At 38.4% G+C, this 25,946-nt stretch overlaps 1 protein-coding gene across 4 annotated transcripts in view; it reads left to right on the forward strand.

Moving 5' to 3' along the window:
* The window catches only part of HIBCH (3-hydroxyisobutyryl-CoA hydrolase), a 107,429-nt gene that overhangs the window by 57,191 nt on the left and 24,292 nt on the right, over positions 1–25,946 (forward strand). For all 4 annotated transcript variants that reach the window (XM_052635468.1, XM_052635471.1, XM_052635470.1 and 1 more), the window contains exon 7: positions 14,957–15,035. In XM_052635468.1, coding sequence (XP_052491428.1) covers positions 14,957–15,035 — 79 coding nt within the window. The remainder of the gene's footprint in view (positions 1–14,956; positions 15,036–25,946) is intronic.

Here is a 25,946-nt window from a genome sequence, read left to right on the forward strand (position 1 = left end):
CAATGGACCAGGTAGACCTAATTGATATCTATAGGACATTTCACCCCCAAACAATGAATTTCACCTTTTTCTCAAGTGCACATGGAACCTTCTCCAGGACAGATCACATCCTGGGCCATAAATCTAGCCTTGGTAAATTTTAAAAAATCGAAATCATTCCAAGCATCTTTTCTGACCACAATGTAGTAAGATTAGATATCAATTACAGGAAGAAAACTTAAAAATTCCAACATATGGAGGCTGAACAACATGCTTCTGAATAGCCAACAGATTATTGAAGAAATTAAAAAAGAAATCAAATATGCATAGAAATGAATGAAAATGAAAACACAACAACTCAAAACCTATGGGACACTATAAAAGCAGTGCTAAGGGGAAGGTTCATATTAATACATGCTTATTCCTTATTCCTCAATAAACAAAAAAAAAGTCAAATAACTGAACTCTACACCTAAAGCAACTAGAAAAGGAAGAAATGAAGAACCCCAGGGTTAGTAGAAGGAGAGAATTCTTAAAAATTAGGGTAAAAATAAATGCAAAAGAAACAAAAGATACCATAGCAAAAATCAATAAAGCTAAAAGCTGGTTCTTTGAGAAGATGAATAAAATTGACAAACCATTAGCCAGACTCATCAAGAAACAAAGTGAGAAGAATCAGATCAACAAAATTAGAAATGAAAATGGAGAAATCACAACAGACAACACAGAAATACAAAGGATCATAAGAGACTGCTATCAGCAACTATATGCCAATAAAATGGGCAACTTGGAAGAAATGGACAAATTCTTAGAAAATTACAACTTTCCAAAACTGAACCAGGAAGAAATAGAAAATCTTAACAGACCATCACAAGCATGGAAATTAAAGCTATAATCAGAAATCTTCTAGCAGCAAAAAGCCCAGGACCAGACAGCTTCACAGCTGAATTCTACCAAAAATTTAGAAAAGAGCTAAAACCTATATTACTCAAACTCTTCCAGAAAATTGCAGAGGAAGGTAAACTTCCCAACTCATTCTATGAGGCCACCATCACCCTAATATCAAAACCTGACAAAGATGCCACACAAAAAAAGAGAAAACTACAGGCCAGTATCACCGATGAACTTAGATGCAAAAATCCTTAACAAACTTCTAGCAATCAGAATCCAACAACATATTAAAAAGATCATACATCATGACCAAGTGGGCTTTAGCCCAGGGATGCAAGGATTCTTTAATATCCGCAAATCAATCAGTGTAATACATGACATTAACAAATTGAAAGATAAAAACCATATGGTTATCTCAATAGATGTAGAGAAAGCCTTTGAAAAATTCAACATCCATTTATAACTCTCCAGAACACAGGAATAGAAGGAACATGCCTCAATGTAATAAAAGCTATATATGACAAACCCACAGCAAACACTATCCTCAATGGTGAAAAATTGAAAGCATTTCCCCTAAAGTCAGGAACAAGGCAAGGGTGCCCACTCTCACCACTACTTTTCAACATCGTTTTGGAAGTTTTGGCCACAGCAATCAGAGCAGAAAAACAAAAGGAATACAGATTGGAAAAGAAGAAATAAAACTCTCAGTGTTAGCAGATGACATGATCCTCTACATAGAAAACCCTAAAGAGCTACCAGAAAATTACTAGAGCTAATCAATGAATATAGTAAAGTTGCAGGATATAAAATTAACACTCAGAAATATTTTACATTCCTATACACTAACAATGAGAAAACAGAAAGAGAAATTAAGAAAACAATTCCATTCACCGTTGCAACAAAAAGAATAAAATACTTAGGAATATATCTTCCTAAAGAAAGAAAAGACCTATATGTAGAAAACGATAAAACATTGATGAAAGAAATCAAAAAGGACACAAATAGATGGAGAAATATACCGTGTTCATGGGTTGGAAAAATCAATATAGTGAAAATGAGTATACTACCCAAAGCAATCTATAGATTCAATGCAATCCCTATCAAACTACTAACAGTATTTTTCTGGGAACTAAAACAAATAATTTCACAATTTGTATGGAAATACAAAAAACCTCAAATAGCCAAGGCAATCTTGAGAAAGAGGAATGGAACTGGTGGAATCAACCTGCCTGACCTCAGGCTCTACTACAAAGCAACAGTCATCAAGACAGTATGGTACTGGCACAAAGACAGAAATATAGATCAATGAAACAAAATAGCCCAGAGATAAATCCATGCACCTATGGATATCTTATCTTTGACAAAGGAGGCAAAAATATACAATGGAGAAAAGACAACCTGTTTAACAAGTGGTGCTGGGAAAACTGGCCAACCACTTGTAAAAGAATGAAACTAGACCACTTTCTAACACCATACACGAGAATAAAATGGATTAAAGATCTAAATGTAAGACCAGAAACTATAAAACTCCTAGTGAAAAACATAGGCAAAACACTCTCCGACATAAGTCACAGCAGGATCCTCTATGACTCACCTCCCAGAGTAATGGAAATAAAAGCAAAAATAAACAAATGGGACCTAATTAAACTTAAAAGCTTTTGCACAATGAAGGAAATTATAAGTAAGGTGACAGCCTTCAGAATGGGAGAAAATAATAGCAAATGAAGCAACTGACAAAGAATTAATCTCAAAAATAACAAGCAACTCCTGCAGCTCAATTCCAGAAAAATAAATGACCCAATCAAAAAATGGGCCAAAGAATTAAACAGACATTTCTCTAAAGAAGTCATATAGATGGCTAACAAACACATGAAAAGATGCTCAACATCACTCATTATCAGAGAATTGCAAATCAAAACCACAGTGAGGTACCATCTCACACCGGTCAGAATGGCTGCTATCAAAAAGTCTACAAACAATAAATATTGGAGAGGGTGCAGAGAAAAGGGAACCCTCTTAACACTGTTGGTGGGAATGCAAACTAGTACAGCAACACTGTGGAGATTCCTTAAAAGCTGGAAATAGAACTACCATATGACCCAGCAATCCCACTACTGGGCATACACACCGAGGAAACCAGAACTGAAAGTGACACATGTATCCCACTGTTCATCACAGCACTGTTTACAATAGCCAGGACATGGAAGCAACCTAGATGTCCATCAGCAGATGAATGGTACATATACACAATGGAATATTCAGTTCAGTTCGGTTGCTCAGTCATGTCCGACTCTTTGCGACCCCATGAATTGCAGCACACCAGGCCTCCCTGTCCATCACTGACTCCCGGAGTTCACCCAAACTCATGTGCATTTGAGTCGATGATGCCATCCAGCCATCTCATCCTCTGTTGTCCTTTTCTCCTCCTGCCCCCAATCTCTCCCAGCATCAGGGTCTTTTCCAATGAGTGAACTCTTTGCATGAGGTGGCCAAAGTATTGGAGTTTCAGCCTCAGCATCAGTCCTTCCAATGAACACCCAGGACTGATCTCCTTTAGGATGGACTGGTTGGATCTCCTTGCAGTCCAAGGGACTCTCAAGAGTCTTCTCAGCACCACAGTTCAAAAGCATCAATTCTTTGGTGCTCAGCTTTCTTCACAGTCCAGCTGTCACATCCATACACGACTACTGGAAAAACCATAGCACTGACTAGACAGACCTTTGTTGGCAAAGTAATGTCTCTGCTTTTGAATATGCTATCTAGGTTGGTCATAACTTTCCTTCCAAGGAGTAAGCGTCTTTTAATTTCATGGCTGCAGTCACCATCTGCAGTGATTTTGGAGCCCCAAAAAATAAAGTCTGACACTGTTTCCACTGTTTCCCCATCTATTTCCCATGAAGTGATGGAACAAATGCCATGATCTTCGTTTTCTGAATGTTGAGCTTTAAGCCAACTTTTTCACTCTCCTCTTTCACTTTCATCAAGAGGCTTTTTAGTTCCTCTTCACTTTCTGCCATAAGGGTGGTGTCATCTGCATATCTGAAGTTATTGATATTTCTCCCAGCAATCTTGATTCCAGCTTGTGCTTCAACCAGTCCAGGATTTCTCATGATGTACTCTGCATATAAGTTAAATAAGCAGGGTGACAATATACAGCCTTGACGTACTTCCTTTTCTATTTGGAACCAGTCTGTTGTTCCATGTCCAGTTCTAACTGTTGCTTCCTGACCTGCATATAGGTTTCTCAAGAGGCAGGTCAGGTGGTCTGGTATTCCCATTTCTTTCAGAATTTTCCACAGTTTATTGTGATCCACACAGTCAAAGGCTTTGGCATAGTCAATAAAGCTGAAATAGTAGTTTTTCTGGAAGTCTCTTGCTTTTTCGATGATCCAGCGGATGTTGGCAATTTGATCTCTGGTTCCTCTGCCTTTTCTAAAACCAGCTTATTACTCAGCCATTAAAAAGAATACATTTGAATCAGTTCTAATGTGGTGGATGAAACTGGAGCCTATTATACAGAGTGAAGTAAGCCAGAAAGAAAAACACCAATACAGTATACTAACACATATATATGGAATTTAGAAAGATGGTAACGATAACTCTGTATGCAAGACAGCAAAAGAGACACAGATGTATAGAACAGTCTTTTGGACTCTGTGGCAGAAGGCCAGGGTGCGATGATCTGAGAGAATAGCATTGAAACATGTATATTATCATATGTGAAACAGATCACCAGTCCAGGTTCGATGCATGAGACAGGGTGCTCGGGGCTGGTGCACTGGGATGACCCCAAGGGATGGGATGGGGAGGGACGTGGGAGGTGGTTCATGATGGGGAACACATATAAGCCCATGGGTGATTCATGTCAGTGTATGGCAAAAACCACTACAATATTGTAAAGTAATTTGCCTCCAATTAAAGTAAATAAAAAAATGAAAAAAGAAAAGGCAGAAGAACTAGAGATGAAATTGTGAACATCTATTTGATTATAGAAAAAGCAAGGGACTTCCAAAAAACCTTGTACTTCTGCTTCATTGACTAAGCTAAAGCCTTTGACTGTGTAGATCACAACAAACTGGAAATTTCTTCAAGAGATGGGAATACCAGACCACCTTACCTGTCTCTGAGAAATCTGTATGCAGGCCAAGAAGCAACAGAACCAGACGTGGAACAACAGACTAGTTTCAAATAGAAAAAGAAGTATATCAAGGCTGTATATTGTCATCCTGCTCATTTAATTTCTATAAAGAGTACATCATGTGAAATGATGGGCAGGATGAACCTCAGGCTGGAATCAAGATTGTGGGGAGAAATATCAATAACCTCAGATATGCAGATAATACCACTGTAATGGCAGAAATTGAAGAGGAAATAAAGAGCTTCCTGATGAAGGTGAAAAATCGGGCTTAAAACTCAATATTCAAAAAATGAAGATCATGGCAACCAGTCCTATTACTTCATGGCAAATAGATGGAGGCAAAGTGGAAACAGTGACAGTTTTGATTTTCTTGGGCTCCCGAATCACTGCAGACCGTGACTGCAGCCACAAAGTTAAAAAGACGCTTGCTCCTTGGAAAGAAAGGTATGACAAGCCTAGAGAGCATATTAAAAAGCAGAGATATCACTTTGCTAACAAAGGTCTGTATAGTCAAAGCTATGGTTTTTCCAGTAGTCATATGTAGAGGTGAGAGTTGAACCATAAAGAAGGCCAAGTGCCCAAGAACTGATGTCTTCAAACTGTGGTGCTGGAGAAGTTTCTTGAGAATTCCTTGGATAGTAAGGAGATCAAACCAGTCAATCCTAAAGGAAATCAACCCTGAATATTCATTGGAAGGACTGATGCTGAAGCTTTAATGTTTAGGCTACCTGATGCAAAGAGCCAACTCACTGGAAAAGACCCTGATGCTGGGAAAGACTGAAGAGAGGCGGAGAAGGGGACGACAGAGGACGAGATGATTGGATGCCATTACTAAGTCAAAGGACATGAGTTTTGAGCAAACTCCAGGAGATAGTGAAGGACAAGGAAGCCTGGTGTGCTGCTGTCCATGGGTTCGCAAAAAGTTGGACATAACTTAGCAGCTGAACAACAGCAACATATTGTCAGCTCTGCCCCTTTAAAACAAACTAACAAAAACATCTCTTTTCTTCCATCAGGTCTGCCAACTACAGTGCCCCATATGTACTCTACTTATAATTCATCCTTAAAGACTGAAGTTCTACCCTGTCTTTTTAAAGTCTTAAATACCACTATGGTTTGATGTGATTTCTTTCTTCATTGACTTGGTGCATTCAAACTTTACTGCAAATATGGCATTTATTCTTGTTGTTAGTTATTATGAAATGTGCCTAAGTATGTTAGATGGTTTATAAAGGCAACAACTACTTTTTAACATTTCCATAGCAACTAGTGAATGCACAGTAAATATTTAACAAATTATTTATCGAAAATTTTACTTCAGATAGTAAACATCTTGTAGCCTTTGAAAGAGTAAAATTTACAGACTCGACACGAAGCAGTTCTTCTTGTAATAGGATTTTGTATGTATCTTGGTTTTGAAAGCTAACTGTTGTATTTTTTCACATTTCAAATAATGTCAAATTATTTAATCTATGATTTTGGTTGAAAATAATAATACACACAGAGTTAAAATCATGCCAAGGAAATAAACTAGGTATGAAAAGTTGCATTGAAAGGGCATTATGTTATTCTTAACATGGCAGTGTTCTCAAAATAAAATTACATTAGAAGTCCTCCAGCCTGGTCACACTTTGGACTTTACCTGTAACTGACTGGTGGGGGTCCTTACTCTGGTACTACATGGCTTACTAACATCAGACATCGTGTTTGTATACCCCAAGAAGTATGAAACTGAAATCCTTGCTCTGTGGTCCACTTTTCCATCAGAGTTAGTGATAAAAAGGTCATTGGCACCCTGCCTGCTGCCTGACCTGAACTGAGAACCAAACGCACGTGCAGTGTTCTCAGTCTGTTGTTCTAGTCTCTACGTATTTCTGAGGATCTTTCTGGCTAGCTAAATTGTGAGATGGAATCTGAAAGCTTGTTGAGGACTCTTGTTTTTCTATTGTTCCTTCTGGCTATGCTTTTTCTTGAAGGCTAACTTTTCATGTCTCATTTACAAACATTGCTTAACCTAAGACTCAGTGAACTTTAACTTTTGAAAATGTAACTCCCTAGATCTGTGGCTGTCAACTTTGGCTGCCTTTTAGAATCACCTTAGAGATTTTCAGAAACCCCAGTGCCCAGGCTTTACTTACCTCCCAGAACCATTAGTCAGATATTGGAGTAGGTCTGATGCATTTTTAAAGCTCTTTGGTAATTCCAACATGAAGCATAAGGTAATGAACTGCTGATCTACTAGTGGTTCAGTGTTAGCTGTGGACTTTTTTCAAAATTCCCCGAAGGCAGTGGTTCTTACAAGTTGCCACTGTTGCTGTTTAGTTGCTCAGTTTTGTCCAACTCTTTTGCAACCCCGTTGCTCAGTTTTGTCCAACTCTTTTGCAACCCTGTGGACTGTAGCCCATCAGGCTCTTCTGTCCATAGGAATTTCCAGGCTAGAATACTGGAGTGGGTTGCCATTTCCTTCTCTAGGGGATCTTCTTGACCTAGGGATTGAACCCATGTTTTTTGCATTGGCAGGCAGATTCTTCTTCTTTTTTTTTTTTTAATTTATTTATTTTTGACTGGAGGATAATTGCGTTACAATATTCTTTTGGTTTCTGCCATATATCAACATGATTCAGTCATGGATATATATATGTCTCCTCCTTCTTGAACCTCTCTCGCATGTCCTGCCCCATCCCCAGGTTGTTACAGAGCACCAGATTTGAGCTCCCTGCGTCATATAGCAAATTTACACTGGCTATCTAATTTTACGTATGGCAGTGTTTATGTTTCAGTGCTACTCTTTCAGTTCATCCCACCCTCTCCTTCCCTTCTGTGTCCACGAGTCTGTTCTCTATCTCTGTGTCTCTATTGCTGCCCTGCAGATAGGTTCATCAGTACCATCTTTCTAGATCTGCATTCCCACCAACAATACAATAGTGTTCCTTTTCCTCCTCACCCTCTCCAGTGTTTATTGTTGATTTTTTGATGATGGCTATTCTGACTGTGAGGTGATACCTTATTGTAGTTTGATTTCCATTTCTCTAATAATGAGTGATGTTGAGCATCTTTTCATGTGTTTATTAGCCATCAGTTTGTCTTCTTTGGTTTGGCAAAGTCGCTCAGTTGTGTCCGACTGTTTGTGACCCCATGGACTGTAGTCTACCAGGCTCCTCTGTCCATGGGATTTTCCAGGCAATAGTACTGGAGTGAATTGCCATTTCCTTCTCCAGGGAATCTTCCCAACCCAGGGATCGAACCCGGGCCTCCTGCGTTGTAGACAGACACTTTACTGTCTGAGCCACCAGGGAAGTAAGCATCTATTAAATAATAGGGGCTTCTCTGGTGGCTCAGACAATGAAGAATCTCCCTGGAATGCAGGAGACCTGAGTTTGACCCCTGGGTGGAAAAGATCCTCTGGAGGAGGAAATGGCCACCCACTCCAGTATTCTTGCCTGGAGAATCCCATGGACAGAGGAGCCTTGCAGGTTACAGTCCATGTAGTCACAAATAGAGATGTTTAAATATAATATGTGTAATGTTATATTGGGAGAATGTGGTTATTGAGGTAAAAACCTTGAGTATGAATTTAGGAGGCATGTGTAAGAGTTATTTCTAATTTATGTTTTAAAGCATGATGTACCTAAATTCATATTTCTACTCCCTGGCTTTTTTATTGTGACATAATTGATGTATAATTCGTTTTAGATGTACAGCATAGTAGTTTGATGTATGTCTATGTTGTAAAACAATGTTAATACTCATCACTACACATACTTGAAAAAAATGTTTTTTTCTTTTGATGAAGACTTTCAAGATTTATTCTCTTGGCAACTTTCACATCTCTCTTTTTCTTTTAAAGCAGAACTGTACCTCCAAGGATGTTAGACTGTTAATTCATAAATAAGTTAAATATTTCTACCTCAGTTATTTGTTTCTGTTGAATATGTTTTGTCTAAACATAGCATGAACTATGTGCATCCAAAGCAGAATAAAAAAATGTGTTTGGTGCTAATCTCTGTAGTCTATCAGTATACATTAATGTTACATAATCAATATGTTAATATCACTAATATGCAGTATTAGCCTGTTAATATTAATGTGAGAAGTGTAATAAAAAGTCATTGTTTTTACTGTGTAGGCTGCTAATTTAAAGCATGTGGACCTGAAGATACATTATGAAACTTATGATATTAACTTTCATACCATAGTGAGATAATGTGTGATGAAAAAATCTATTTGAATTTCTAACAAAAATATCTAAATTCAAGACACCATTTATAATCGTGAATGATGTGATAGAAGACTCCCTCGCACACTCTCTGATGCTGTGACGCGCTGCTCATTCTGGACAGGCGCTTACTCATTCCCTCTGATCATAATTTAAATTCATGACTGTGTGTGAGCATGAGTCACATCACCCCATTGTATGCCTTTCTGACTTTGTTGTTTTCTTTACTGTGGGTGTTGGTGCTGGTTACTCTGGAACATTTCTTTTTATTTTCATTTTGGTTAAAAGGACTGTTTTATTGTGAAACAACTGTCAAACTTACAGAAAAGTTGCAAAAGTAGTACAGAGAACTCTGATGTATCCTTCATCCACATTCCCTGTTATTTCCACAGTTGCTTTATTTTCTCTTCTCTCTGAAATGTGTCTAGTTTCTGGACCATTTGGGAGAATTGAACACATGATAATCCTCTGTTTCTAAAGTATTCACTCTGTATTGCCTTGGAATAAGGACACGAAAATCAGGAAATTTAATACTGAAATATCTGGAACATTTCTTTTTCAGCTACCAAACTAAATTGTTCTACATGTAGTTTGTTTGTTTTGTGTTGGGGGATTAATCTTGTGTTTAGTAGAAATTATGGAACAATTGACTGTATTAAATTAACTTTAAATACCTGTATAATTTTCAGTTTTTAAAAGTTAATATTGCTGTTTTGTCTAGAATAGCAATATTGAAATACAGAAGTAATGCTTATTTCTAAAGCATCAGATAAACCGATTTGCATTTTGAAGGCTTTAATTCGGGGCTTCCGTGGTGGCTCAGTGGTAAAGAATCCACCTGCCAATGTGAGAGATGCAGGTTTGATCCATGGATTGAGAAGATACCCTGGAGAAGGAAATGGCAATCCAGTACTCCTGCATAGAAAATCAAAGGACACAGGAGCCTGGCGGGCTGTAGTCCATGGGGTTGCAAAAGAGTTGGACACAACTTAGTGATTAGACAACAACAAAATTTTGCTTTTTAAAGTAATTCTAATGAGATCTTCTTTAAAAGCCTTAAAGCTATACCAGCCTTTCCCGTCTATTAAACAGTCTGGAAACTCACCTACCTATGTTTCTTAATTTAAAAAAAGTGTTAGATCGCCTAAGTTTTGCCTTTAAGAATGTGAAACTTAGAGTAGGTTACAAGTTTGCCTACATTCATATATTCAGTTATTCATGCTTATCCACATTAGTATTCTCTATATGAGATTATAAATATGGATCAGACTCATTTTACTTTATCTGCACAATGTTCATACAGTATTGCAATTAAAATTATTTAATAATAATCCAACTAAAAAGCAATGTCAGAATGCTTGCAATATCATAATTGTAAGACCCAGAAAGATTAAATGTAAAATAATAGAAAAAGATACTATACCAGTACAAAATAAAGCTAATAGTTATTTTTATATCAAATAAGGGGTGTGCTTGCATGTGTGGTAAGTCGCTTCTGTTGTTTCTGACTCTGCCACCCCATGGACTGCCAGCCCACCGCCAGGCTCCCCAGTTCATGGAATTCTCCAGGCAAGAACACTGGAGTGGGTTGCCATGCCCTCCTCCAGGGGATCTTCCTGACCCAGGGATTGAGCCCACATCTCTTTTGTGTCCTATATTGGCAAATGGGTTCTTTACCACTAGTGCCACCTGGGAAGCCCCAAATAAGGTACATTTTATGGCAAAAACTTGTAATTAAGGACATTTCACAGTTATAAAAATAGGTATAACAAATCTAAATTTGTATGTCCTGTGAATCTTTCTATTGTGTATTTTTTTCTATTAGGCTTTAGTCATGTGGTCTTATGTTGGATTATTTCTAATCAAGTGCTGGTTGTTTATGACTGAGTTATTTCTACTTCAGTATTATTTGAGCCCTAAGATATAATCTCCTGACCTTTGTAGTAGTATTTCGGCTAAGGGCTGTAGCATCCCAGATCATCTCAATTCGGTCAGGAATGAGAGGCTTTGAAGCTGATCTTCACTTCACGTGAAGGATTATTTGAATCCAGGCCATGGTAACTCATAATGTGTAACGTTTGGGGGCTCAATTCAGCAAGGCCTAAATTTCAGTTCTTGTCCTCTCAGCAGGTAAGACTTAGTTCTGTTCATTGAAAATTGTTCAGCCTTTCTCCTTAAGATCAGTGAGATCACATTCTGAAAGTAATCTTACTGATTATAATCAACTATAGAAAGATATTTTATAAATATTGTATAAAACTGTTTCTAGCAATGAAGCAGAACAGAATTACTTAATGAGTTTTGTAACATATGACACTGAGAAACAGTGGAACAAGCCTCTGCCTCTTTGAGATAACTCTACTGGTGTGATATTTTCAAACATTTAAAAATGTGTGGTCTTTCAAAAAACTGGAAAGTCCTTAAAGGAGAAATAGACAAAATCACAATCCTAGGAGAAGTTTTGAACATACTAATTTCAATAACAGATGAAACAGACATAAACAGTATATATATGTATGTACGTGATCATTTTACATGCACACACATGATTTGAACATTGTTCAGTAAACTTGATCCAGTTAATATGTAATCAATAACTTTCATGTTCATTTCATATGTGCATGGAGCATTTACCAAAATTGGCCATAGAATTAGTCTCAGCATATTTCAAAGGATTAATCTGACAGGCTGTTCTCTGGTCCCAAAGGAATTAAGCTAGTTTTCAATAACAAGTGAAAGTGTTAGTCTCTCAGTTATGTAAGACTCTCTGCAACCCCTTGGACTATAGCTCACCAGGCTCCTCTGTCCATAGAATTCTGCAGGCAAGAACAAGCCCTAAGTGGGCCTTAGGAAGCATTGCTACGAACAAAGCTAGTGGAGGTGGTGGAATTCCAGCTGAGCTATTTCAAATCCTAAAAAAATGATGCTGTGAAAGTGCACTCAATATGCCAGCAAATTTGGAAAACTCAGCAGTGGCCACAGGACTGGAAAAGGTCAGTTTTCATTCCAATCCCAAAGAAAGGCAATGCCAAAGAATGTTCAAACTACTGCACAATTGGACTCATCTCACACACTAGTAAAGTAATGCTCAAAATTCTCCAAGCTAGGTTTCAACAGTACATGAACAGAGAATTTCCAGATGTTCAAGCTGTATTTAGAAAAGGCAGAGGAACCAGAGATCAAATTGTCAACATCTGTTGGATCATTGGAAGAGCAAGAGAATTCCAGAAAAACATCTCCTTTGCTTTATTCACTATGCCATAGCCTTTGACTGTGTGGATCACAACAAACTGTGGAAAATTCTTAAACAGATGGGAATACTGGAGCACCTTACCTGCCTCCTGAGGAATCTGTATGCAGGTCAAGAAGCAACAGTTAGAACCAGACATGAAACAACGAACTGGTTCAAAATTGGGGAAGGAAAACGTCAAGGCTGTATATTGTCACCCTGCTTATTTAACTTATATGCAGAGTACATCATATGAAATGCTGGGCTGGATGACTCACAAGCTGGAGTCAGGATTGTGGGGAGAAATATGAATAACCTCAGATATGCAGATGATATCACCCTCATGGCAGAAAGTTAAGAGGAACTAAAGAGCCCCTTTATGAGGGTGAAAGTGGAGAGTGAAAAACCTGGCTTAAAACTCAGTGTTCAGACAACTAAGATCATGGCATCTAGTCCCGTCACTTCATGACAAATAGATGGGGAAAGAATGGAAATAGTGACAGACTTTATTTTCTTGGGTTCCAGAATCACTGCAGATGGTGACTACAGCCATGTAATTAAAAGACCCTTGCTCCTTGGAAGAAAAGCTATGACAAACCTACACAGCATATTGAAAAGCAGAGACTTCACTTTGTCGACAAAGGTCCGTATAGTCAAAGCTGTGTTTTTTCCAGTAGTCATGTATGGATGTGAGAGTTGGACCATAAAGAAGGCTGAGCACCAAAGAATTGATGCTTTCAAACTGTGGTGCTGGAGAAGACTCTTGAAAATCCCTCGAACAGCAAGGAGATCAAACCAGTAAATCCTAAAGGAAATCAGTCCTGAATATTCATTGGGAGGACTGATGCTGAAGCTGAAGCTCCAACACTTTGGTCACCTGATGCGAAGAGCTGACTCATTCAAAAAGACCTGATGCTGGGAAAGATTGAGGGCAGAGGAGAAGGGGATGACAGAAGATGAGATGGTTGGATGGCATCATCAACTTAATGAACATGAGTTTGAACAAACCCTGGGAGATAGTGAAGGACAGGGAAGCCTGACGTGCTGCAGTCGATGGGGCTGCAAAGAGCTGGACAAGACTGAGCAACTGAATGACAACAAAATCATTGTGATAAACAAAAGTGCAGAGTAGAATGTGAGGCAAAGGTTCTTACTGCTGCTGCTAAGTCGCTTCAGTCGTGTCCGACTCTGTGCGGCCCCATAGACGGCAGCCTACCAGGCTCCCCTGTCCCTGTGATTCTCCAGGCAAGAACACTGGAGTGGGTTGCCATTTCCTTCTCCAATGCATGAAAGTGAAAAGTCAAAGTGAAGTCGCTCAGTTGTGTCTGACTCTTAGCGACCCCAGGGACTGCACCCCACCAGGCTCCTCCGTCCATGGGATTTTCCAGGCAAGAGTACTGGAGTGGGGTGCCATGCTTACAATAATACAAAAAATTATTAATAAAACTAGTGCATATGTGCGTGCCAGTTCATTTCACTCATGTCCAACTCTTTGTGACCCCATGAACTGTAGCCTGCCAGGCTCCACTCTCCATGGAGTTCTCCAGGCCAGAATACTGGAGTGGGTAGCTGTTCCTTTCCTTCAGGGCATTTCCCAAACCAGGGATCGAACCCAGGTCTCCCACACTGCAGGCAGATACTTTACCATCTGAGCCACCAGTGAAGCCAGAGATAGAATTCACTGGTTCAAAAGGATTAAGAATGAGTAGATGTTTTGAATACTGTGAAAAGAACATAACATAGGAAATGTATGTCACAATGTGAGCATTGATACAAACTTGGATTCTTTGTAATCACATGTATACCTCTTATTTTATTCAAATATGTCTGTTTATTCCAGAGATGTCTCTTAAGTTTGTCCTTTTCAGTGTATTTATCAAATCAGAAAAGAATTTCAGCCAAATCTTTTTATTTTGTAAAACTTTTGCTTACTAACCAATTTTAAGAGTTAAACGGTTCCTAAGTGGTATGTCTGAGAAAAGTGTTGCTAATTTTATTTGATAGAATAATGTGAATAAATAAAATGTGTGCGTATTCTATTTAAGGCCACTGAAATTTGCTAGAATAGCTTGGTTATGCTTTTTTGATGATCTGTCCTACTGAGAACAGCCAGTGGTTCTGGGAATAGTCAGTACTCTGTAATGCTGAGTCTAGTTTGAAATGAGAAGGAACTGGGGGAGAGGATATGAAGCAGAAGACAGGACGCTGATGAAAGGTGGCTTGCTGCTAAAACAAATCTGTTCCATATATCAGGGATACACATGTATCTTTTTGCTTAGTAAGTTCTGAAATTGTGCGGTTTAGGTTTTCCTTTTCATCTGTCTCCTGAAATTTCCTTTAAAGATATGCTTTATGAGGAGTTATATCTAATACCTGTTACGTATATCTTTATATATAATATATAGGGATAATTTACTTGGCTTTTAATGTTTATAAATGTGAGAGTTTAATTTTTTTTTTTACCCCCACATTATTTTTAAGTAATTTTTTGCCTTTTTCCTAGGGAGTCGGTGTCTCAGTTCATGGGCAATTCCGAGTGGCTACTGAAAAGTCTGTTTTTGCGATGCCAGAAACAGCAATAGGTAAACTAAAACAAAAACCACCACAATAATTACTTTTAGAATGATCATATTTTGATACTTTTCAAATTATGTTGTTATTAAAGGAATTGATGGAATTTTGTGTGAGCTACAGCAAAGAAAGAACTTTTAAAGCAAAATTATTATAGGAAGATACCTGAGAGTTTATATTAGCTCATAGGTCTATCTGAAAACACAAAAGCAAGCGTATTTAACTGGAAACACTAGCACATTGTAGTTGATTTTATTTATTTATTCTTATTGAAGTGTAGTTGATTTACAGTGCTGTGCTAAGTTCTGCTGTACATATATTTAATTTTAGATAAAAAATTATTAGAGGAAATATTCTTGCATTCAGATCTAGTCTCAATTTGGAATAAACTTTTTATGTGGTGTGAGGTATGGGTCAAAGGTACAGATCAAAGTTTAGGTCAAAGGTATAGATCAAAGTTTATTATTTGCTTATGGAGATTAAAGCATTCCCACATTATTTTTTGGAAAAAGCTGCTGTTTCTTCACTGATTGCCTTTATGCCTTTGTAAGTGCCGATCATGGTGCCAATGCCCTGCTGTTTTGATTATTGTTGCTTTACAGTAAGTCCTGATCAAGTTATGATAATCCTCTAATTTTGTTCTGTTTTTTCCCCTTGCAAATTGTTTTGGCTATACAGATCATTTGTATTTCTATATGAATTTTAGAGTTGTCAGGTGAGTGTATTCTCCTCGGTTCTGTCTCATCACAACAAAGATTTGGAGTGATGGACATTAAAGCCCTCAGCGCATCACAGCTCTTGGGTCTTGAAAAGACCGTGTTATTGCTCTTAGACAGATCAGTGTTACAGCTCCGTGTTTCAGCTCTTTTTATTTAGAAAATAGCAGGAAAATCCATCCTCGAGGCGTGAGGGCATGCCGACTGGAAGACGCGAAGAGAAGAGAGTGGGGGAACGTGTCAGTGCGCGGGAGAGAGAGAGACCTAGCCCTTTGGCTCCTCTTTTTATATGTTTTTTTTCTCCCCCTGGGTCTGTGCTATGTAAATTGGGCTAGCCAGGAGTGCTGTTTGTTCTACCTGAGGCCATCACTCTGGTCCTCGGACCTTCCTTTGACCTTCCTTTGTTCTATTTTCGTGGGCTTCTCCCTTCCTTGTCTTTTAGCCACCGCCATTTTGGACTCCTGTTTCCTATTCTAACTACCTAACAGAGTGATTTGGTAAGTTTCAACAAGAAAACCTATTAGAATTTTTATTTGGCTTGTCTATGATCTATCAATTTAGGGAGAATTGACATCTTAACAATATTGAGTCTTTAAACTTGTGAGCAAGGTATATCTTTCCATTTATTTAGATCTTTAATTTCTTGAAGCCAAATTTTGTAGTTTTCAATTTCTTATACATCCTTTGTCAGATTTTTCCTTAAGAATTTAATATTTTTCAATGATATTATAAATGATATTTAAAAAAATCTAGTTCTGATTGTTAGTTATCGATATATAGAAATTGACTTTTGTACTTTGTATCCTGGGAGAAGGAAAAGGCAGCCCACTCCAATATTCTTGTCTGGAGAATCTCCATGGACAGAGAGGCGCCTGGAAGGCTCCAGTCCATGAGGCGGCAAGAGTCAGACATGACTTCGCAAATACACCACCACCACCACCTCATATCCTGCAATGATACATTCACTTATTATTCTAGTAGATTTTTTGTAGATTGAATTGGAGTTTCTAAATATAGTTATGTTCTTTACAAGTAAAGTATGTTTTACTTTTTTTCTTTCCCATCTGGATACTTTTTATTTTTTCTTGTCTAATTCTGCTGGGTAGAACCTCCAATACAGTGTTGAACAGATATGTTGAGAGTGGACCTTCAAACATTCAGTCTACACCAATTAAGTATAATGTTAGGTATAGGTTTTTCATAGATGGTCTTTATGGAGGATGAGGAACTTTCCTTCTATTGCTTGATTTCTGGGGGATTTTATTAGGAATGGATTTTAGATTTTGTCTTTTTTTCCCTGCATCTGTTCATATGACCACTGGTTTTGTTTCCTTTTTTTTTTTAGTTTTTAGTTTTTGGTTTTTCTTTTTTAGTTTATTGTTAATGGTGAATTACTTGATTGTTTTTTCAACATTAAACTAACTCTGCATGCTGGAATAAATCTCACTCTAGTATGTTGTGTTCTACTTTTTATATGTTGTTGGGTTTGGTTCACTGAAATTTTACTTGGAATTTCTGCATCTGTGTTCATGAGGTATATTGGTCTGTAGTTTTCTAGTAATATCCTTGCTTCATTTTCATGCAGGATAATGCTGGCTTCATTTCTTGAAAAGTTTTTGTAGAATTGGTTCTTTTTATTTTTTTTCCCCCCACTGGTTTGGTAGAATTCACCAGTGAAACCATCTAGGCTTGGCGTTTCCTTCTCTAGGCCTGGTAAGGTTTTTAGCTCAAATTAAAATCTTTAATAGATGTAAAATTTTCAAGTTGTCTATTTCTTCTTGCACAAGATTTGGTCATTTGAGTCTTTTAAAAAGTTTGTCCATTTACTAGCCTTAAGTTAATTTCCTTATTATCTTTTCAATATCTGTAGAACCAATATCTGGGTCTCTCATTCTTGATATTAGTAATTGTGTCTTCTATTTTTTTCTGATCAATCTAATTAGCATTTTGTTAACTTTATTGATCTCAACCTTTTTTTTTGGTTTTATTTATTTTCTATTTTATTGATTTCTGCTCTGATATGTATTACTTCTTTCTACTTTCAGTTTTACCTCTTTCTCTAGTCCCGTAAGGTTAAACCTGAGGTCAGGTATAGAATTCTGTTCTGACGTTTAAATGTGATCTTACCCTTATCTTGGTTCCTCTGTGGGTTTTTTTTTTTTTTCCTTTCTATGGCTGCTCTTAAAATTTTCTATTGGTCATTTGATGATGCTGTACTTTTGTGTAGCTTTCTTCATGTTTCTTATGTTTGTGTGTGTGTGTTTTTTAATGCTTGCGTTTGTCTAGTTATAGTTTTTATCAGATTTGGAAATTTTGACATTATTTCTTCAAATATTTTTGTGTTCCACCGCTTCCTTTTCAGAACTCCATTTAAATTTTTATTAGGCTCACACATGCATTGTTCATTTTTAAAAATTTTCTTTTTATCACCTTGTTGTTTGCTAAGTCGTGATACTTGCTATTCCTATATCTTCAAGTTCACTAATCCTTTCTTTTACAAAGTTAAAATTGCTCTTAATCCCATTTAGATATTTTTTTTAGCTTATACATTAATCTTAGTTTTCATCTGTAGTACTATCATGTGGGCATTTTTTAAAAATATCTTTTTTGTTTTTAGCTTTTTGAACATAAGGTATATGTATATTATAACTGTGTTGATCTCCTTGTTTGCTAATTCTCTGTCAGTTCTGAGTCAATTTTGATTGTTATATCATGTCATTATGGGTAACATCTTCCTAGTTTTAGATACCTGTTATTTTTTTATTGGATTCTGGACATTGTAAGCTTTATTTTGTTGGGTGCTGGCTACTTTTGTATAGATGATTCCTAACTTATGATGGTCTGACTTATGACTTTACAATGGTGCAAAAGCAATATACATGTAGTAGAAACTGTTCTTTGAATTTTGACCTTTTCCTTGGCTGGCCATATCTGGTTGCATACTTTTGTGATGCTGGGCAGTAGCAGTGGACCATACCTCTTAGGCAGTCATCTAATCACTAAGATAAATATCTGGTACTTAGAACCATTTTTTTCACTTTCAGTGTAATATTCAATAAAATTATATGAGATATTCAATCAGTTCAGTTCAGTTGCTCAGACATGTCCAACTCTTTGCGACCCATGAATCACAGTACACCAGGCCTCCCTGTCCATCACCAAATCCTGGAGTTCACCCAAACTGACGTGCATCGAGTCGGTGATGCCATCCAGCCATCTTATCCTCTGAGATATTCAATATTTTATTATAAAATAAGCCTTGTGTTAGATGATTTTGCTCAACTGTAGGCTAATGTAAGTGTTCTGAGCACATTTAAGGTAGGCTAGGCTAAGCTATGATTTTTTGATAGATGAGGTATATTAAGTGGGTTGGCTTATGGTATTTTCAATTTATGATGGATTTATCAGAATGTAACCCTTACACACAACCCCAGTGTAAGTTGAGGAAGATCTGCATTCTTGTAAATGTTCTTTACTTTGCTTCTGGAATGAGGTTAAGTTACTTGGAAATAGTTTGTTCAAGTCTTTTAGGTTTTTTGTTTTTGTTTGTTTTTAATGTAGGATTGGAGCAGTGCTCAGACTAGGGCTAATTATTTCCTACTACTAAGAAGCAAGACCCTTCTTTGGATTCTACTCAGTGCCTCCATGAATCCTGAGCTGTCATGGTCTGGTTGGTGGGAACAGGTACTATTCTCAGCCCTGTGTAGGTTCCCAGTACCGTTCTCTGTAATTCTTGCCTGTGGTTCTTTCCTTAACCTTACAGTTTCTTCATTGAACACATGTATTTGTCAGTACCAAGCTGGGGACTTAGGGGGAGACACTCTGCAGATCTCCAGTGTTTTCTCTCTGTGCAGCTCTCTCCTCTCTGGTACTCTGTTCTGGGAATTCTTTCTGCCTCTGTCTCCCTGAACTTTTAGCTTAATTCCCCTCAAATCTAGGACTGTTTTGGGCCTGGACAGTCTCTCCAGGCATTAAGATGGAGCTTTTGTAGGGCTTGTTGTTTAGTCTCTTCATTGTGTCTGACTCTTTGAGACCCCATAGACTATATAGCCTGCCAGGCTCCTCTGTCCATGGGATTTCCCAGGCAGGAATACTGGAGTGGGTTACCATTTCCTTCTCTAGGGGATCTTCCAGACCCAGGGATCAAACCCATGTCTCCTGCATTAACAGGTGGGTTCTTTACTACTGAGCCACCAAGGAAGCTTTTAAGTAGGGTTTACCTCATTTGTTTTCAGATATTCAGACATCACTTTCCTTTACTGCTTGGTGGTCCAGTATGTTGAAAACTTATTTCATATACTGCAGTTGTTTTTCTATGCTTATTTCAGGCAAAGAGTAATTCTGTCACCCTTACTCCATCTTACTCAAAGTGTAATTCTCCTGGATGGCTATTTTAGCTTCAGTTCAGTTCAGTCACTGAATTCTCTCTGACCCTTTGCAGCATGCCATAGACTGCAGCACGCCAGGCTCCCCTGTCCATCACCAGCTCCCAGAGCTTACTCAAACTCATGTCCATAGAGTTGGTGATGCCATCCAACCATCTGAATCTTCTGTCTTCCCCTGCTCCTCCTGCCCTCAATCTTTTCCAGCATCAGGGTCTTTTCAAATGAGTCAGTTCATCACATCAGAGGGCCAAAGTATTGGAGTTTCAGCTTCAACATGAGTCCTTCCAATGAATATTCAGGACTGATTTCCTTTAGGATGGACTGGTTGGATGTCCTTGCAATCCAAGTTATTCTCGAGTCTTCTCCAACACCACAGTTCAAAAGCATCAGTTTTTCAGCACTCAGCATTCTTTATAGCCCAACTCTCACATCCATACATGACTACCATAGCTATGGAAAAACCATAGCATTGACTAGATGGACCTTTGTTGGCAAAGTAATGTCTCTGCTTTTTAATGTGCTGTCTAGGTTGGTCATAACATATCTTCCAAGGAGCAAGCGTCTTTTAATTTCATGGCTGCAGTCACCATCTGCAGTGAATTTAAGAGCCCAAGAAAATAAAGTCTCTCACTGCTTCCAGTATTTCCCATCTATTTGCCGCAAAGTGATGGGACTATATGCCATGATCTCAATTTTCTGAATGTTGAGTTTTAAGCCAAGTTTTTCCCTCTCCTCTTTCACATTGATCAAGAGGCTCTTTAGTTCTTCTTTACTCTCTGCCATAAGGGTGGTGTTATCTGCATATCTGAGGTTATTGATATTTCTCTTGGCAATCTTGATTCCAGCTTGTGCTTCCTACAGCCCAGCACTTCTCATGATGTGCTCTGCATATAAGTTAAATAAGCAGGGTGAGAATATGACGTACTCCTTTTCCTATTTGGAACCAGTCCATTTTTCCATGTGCAGTTCTAACTGTTGCTTCCTGACCTGCATACAGGTTTCTCAAGAGGCAGGTCAGGTGGTCTGGTATTCCCATCTCTTTCAGAATTTTCCACAGTTTATTGTGATCCACACAGTCAAAGGCTTTGGCATAGTCAATAAAGCAGAAGTAGGTGTTTTTCTGGAACTCTCTTGCTTTTTTGATGATCCAACAAATGTTGGCAATTTGATCTCTGGTTACCCTGCTTTTTCTAAATCCAGCTTGAACATCTGGAAGTTTACAGCTCATGTACTGTTGAAACCTTGGCTTGGAGAATTTTGAGCATTACTTTGCTAGTGTGTGAGATGAGTGGAATTGTGTGGTAATTTGAGCATTTTTTGGAATTGTCTTTCTTTGGGATTGGAATGAAAACAGACCTTTTCTAGTCCTGTGGCCACTGCTGAGTTTTCCAAATTTGCTGGCATATTGAGTGCAGCACTTTCACAGCATCATCTTTTAGGATTTGAAATAGCTCATTTGGAATTCCATCACCTCCACTAGCTTTGTTCGTAGTGATGCTTTATAAGGCCCACTTGACTTTACATTCCAGGATGTCTGGCTCTAGGTGAGTGATCCTGGTTATCTCGGTCGTGAAGATCTTTTTTGTATAGTTCTTCTGTGTATTCTTGTTACCTCTTCTATTCTGCTTCTGTTAGGCCCATAATCATTTCTGTCCTTTATTGTGGCCATCTTTGCATGAAATGTTCCCTTGGTATCTGTAATTTTCTTGAAGAGATCTCTAGTCTTTCCCATTGTATTGTTTTCCTCTATTTCTTTGCATTGATCACTGAGGAAGGCCTTCTTATCTCTCCTTGCTATTCTTTGAAACTTTGCCTTCAGAATATATCATTATATATTGGGATATATCTTTCCTCTTCTTTGCCTTTTGCATCTTTTCTTTTCTCAGCTTTTTGTAAGGCCTCCTCAGACAACCATTTTACCTTTTTGCATTTCTTTTTCTTGGGGATAATCTTGATCACTGCCTCCTGTACAAGGTCACAAACCTCCATCCATAGTTCTTCAGACACTGTGTCTATCAGATCTAATCCCTTGAATCTATTTGTTACTTCCACTGTATAATCGTAAAGGATTTGTTTTAGGTCATAAGCAAATGGTCTATTTTAGCTTAGATGATTAAAGAAATTGTCCACAGAGATGTCTTTAAGCTGAGATTTGAATGACAGGAAGCAGCTATATTAATATCTTTTATAACAGAACACTGTGCATTAAGAAAAGTTAGTCTAAAGCAAGAATGAAGCCTTACTTTATTTGTTCAAGGAACCAAATAGCATCTGCTGTCTGAATCGGGGGCAGAGTGATATACTGTGCTCTTCCAGAGCTACACAGGCCACTCAGGTGAAGAGTTTGGATTTAAACGTAAATGTTATGGGAAACTGTGGGAGAGTTTAAAGCAGAGAGTGATGTGGTCTGGTATACATTCTGATACCATTCTGACTGCTTTAAGGAAAATGGATTGTATGTGTGCAAGAGTAATGGCAGAGAGGCTTGTTAGGAGGTTATTACATTAATCTAGAGCTCTGTTATCTAATTCTGTAGCCACTAATCACATATGACTTTAATTTAAATAAATTCAGTTCCTCAGTTGCACCAGCCACGTTTCAAGCGTTTAATAGCCATATCTAGTGGCAGTATAGATTACAGAACATTTTTATCATCAGAGAAAATTCTATTGAGCAGCACAAGTCTAGAGAGAGATAATTTTAGGCTTGGAGTGATAAGAAGCTGTAAAGTTGGAATAGAGAGGATATATGTGGAAAATGTTTTGGAGTTAACTTGTGATGTAGTGAATCAGGAATAACCCCAAGGTATTTAGCTAGTGCTGCTAGATGGCTATAAGGCCACTAGAGAAGGAGCAGTGTGGTTGGAGGAATGTGACTCAAGGCTTGTGTTTGCTGTGTTACATCAGGGATGTTTATTATCTGTGTGGTTAAATGAAGATATGAGAGTTCATATCCAGGAGAAAAAACCATAACTAGATAGATAGACTTGGCTCTGTATTGGGCTGCCATAGCAAAATACCAAGACTGGGTAGCTTAAACAACATTTATTTCTCCCACTTATTCTTCCCGCTGGAAGCAGGAAGTCCTGTATCAAAGTATTGGCAGATTTGGTTTCACCCAAGGCCTCTCTCCTAGACTTGTAGAGAGCTGCCTCTCTCTGTGTCCTCTCATGGCCCTTTGGCTTGGAATCTTTCCTCTTCTTATAAAGACACCAGTCCTATTAGATAAAGCCCCACCCTTAAAACCTCATTTAATCTTCAATTCAGTTCAGTTCAGTTCAGTCGCTCAGCCGTGTCTGACTCTTTGCAACCCCATGAATTGCAGCACGCCAGGCCTCCCTGTCCATCACCATCTCCCAAAGTTCACTCAAACTCACATCCATCGAGTCGGTGATGCCATCCAGCCGTCTCATCCTCTGTCGTCTCCTTCTCCTCCTGCCCCCAATCCCTCCCAGCATCAGAGTCTTTTCTAATGAGTCAGCTCTTCGCATGAGGTGGCCAAAGTACTGGAGTTTCAGCTTTAGCATCATTCCTTCCAAAGAACACCCAGGACTGATCTCCTTTAGGATGGACTGGTTGGATCTCCTTGCAGGCCAAGGGACTCTCAAGAGTCTTCTCCAACACCACAGTTCAAAAGCATCAATTCTTCGGCACTCAGCTTTCTTTACAGTCCAACTCTCATATCCATACATGACTACTGGAAAAACCATAGCCTTGACTAGACGGACCTTTGTTGGCAAAGTAATGTCTCTGCTTTTGAATATGCTATCTAGGTTGGTCATAACTTTCCTTCCAAGGAGTAAGCGTCTTTTAATCTCATGGCTGCAATCACCATCTGCAGTGATTTCAGAGCCCCCCAAAATAAAGTCTGACACTGTTTCCACTGTTTCCCCATCTATTTCCCTTGAAGTGATGGGACCAGATGCCGTGATCTTAATTTTCTGAATGTTGAGCTTTAAGCCAACTTTTTCACTCTTGTCTTTTACTTTCATCAAGAAGCTTTTTAATTCCTCTTTACTTTCTGCCATAAGGGTGGTGTCATCTGCATATCTGAGGTTATTGATATTTCTCCCGCCAATCTTGATTCCAGTTTGTGCTTCTTCCAGCCCAGCATTTCTCATGATGTACTCTGCATAGAAGTTAAATAAGCAGGGTGACAATATACAGCCTTGATGTACACCTTTTCCTATTTGGAACCAGTCTGTGGTTCCATGTCCAGTTCTAACTGTTGCTTCCTGACCTGCATACAGAGTTCTCAAGAGGCCGGTCAGGTGGTCTGGTATTCCCATCTCTTTCAGAATTTTCCACAGTTTATTGTGATCCACATAGTCAAAGGCTTTGACATAGTCAGTAAAGCAGAAATAGATGTTTTTCTGGAACTCTCTTGCTTTTTCCATGATCCAGCGGATGTTAGCAATTTGATCTCTGGTTCCTCTGCCTTTTCTAAAACCAGCTTGAACATCTGGAAGTTCACGGTTCACGTATTGCTGAAGCCTGGCTTGGAGAATTTTGAGCATTACTTTACTAGCATGTGAGATGAGTGCAATTGTACGGTAGTTTGAGCATTCTTTAATCTTAGTTACCTCTTTAGAGTCCGCTTCTCCAAATTGTCGCATTGTGGGGCTAGGACTTCAGCTTAAGATTTTGGGACACAATTTGGGATACAGTTCAGTCCATCACATTGGTGTTATCTAAAGCTGTCAGAGCTAAGGAAACGTGTGTAGTGGGGAGCGGATAGTCTAAGATGAGGCTAAGGTACAGCAGCATGTGCAGGCCCAAGGGAAGTGAAGCCAGCAGAGGCACTGGAAGGAAGCAGCCACTGAGGCAAGGGGTGAAGGGAGAATGTGGGGCTCTGGAACAGATGAAAGTGCTTCTGGATAGAGGTGTTTTTGCTTGGACAGAGTGCTCCTGAAGTTCAGGGGTAAGTAGGAATGAACATTGAGGAACAGAAAGATGACCAAAGTGCCTGGGGTATAGTGAGTGAGTGGTAAGAGATGTAACTGAGAAAGTGATAAGGGGTCTTGAAGACGGATAAGTGTTAGTTTTAACCTAAAAGAAATGGGCAGTCATGGAAGACTTTTAAGCAGTAGAATGCAAGACTCATCAAAATCTGTGTTATTAAGATAATTTTAAAAATTCAATCAGACAAGAACATTAAAAAAAGATTTGTGTTATTAAAAAGATCACTGGCTGTTGTGTAGAGAACTGTCTAGAGGAGGAAGCAACATCACAGTTGTTGATGGAGGGTTAAGGGAGTGGTACAGGAGGAGGTTTGAGTCTGGATAGTTGTACCCTTAATTGGGGTGGGTGATCCTGGATGACAGTGTTGGCGGGGGTGGGCAAGGGTTATGAATTCAACTGCAGACCTATTTTGTTTGAGATGTTAAGAGAGATTTCTATTTACAGTAACATGGCACTGATGCTAGGAACTTTTTGGCAAGTGGACCTGGAAAGAATTTGAATGCTTGTATTTTTATCTCAGCTTAATTAATTGAAGCGATTTTGAAATAGATAGCTTTTAAACCTAGAGAGTCAAACTTGTTTAGGAAGCTCTTAAACACCAAAAAGTAGTATATTGACAAGTATTTTCATATCTGCTGTTTTTTAGTTGTTGCCAGTAGAGAGAATAAGGGAATTTTTTAAAATATTCATGATTAAGAAAAGAATAGGTACTAGTTCTGTTGATTCGATATAAACTTGTTCATTTACTCGAACTAATGGTTATCACATCACTTTAAGTACCTTGAATATTAGATATTTGACTGTTTAGAAATTAATTAAATGGTAATAATAATTTATCACATAATAGCCACAGATTACAT

This window comes from Budorcas taxicolor, chromosome 2, assembly GCF_023091745.1.
Source record: "Budorcas taxicolor isolate Tak-1 chromosome 2, Takin1.1, whole genome shotgun sequence".
NCBI classification, from domain to species: domain Eukaryota; kingdom Metazoa; phylum Chordata; class Mammalia; order Artiodactyla; family Bovidae; genus Budorcas; species Budorcas taxicolor.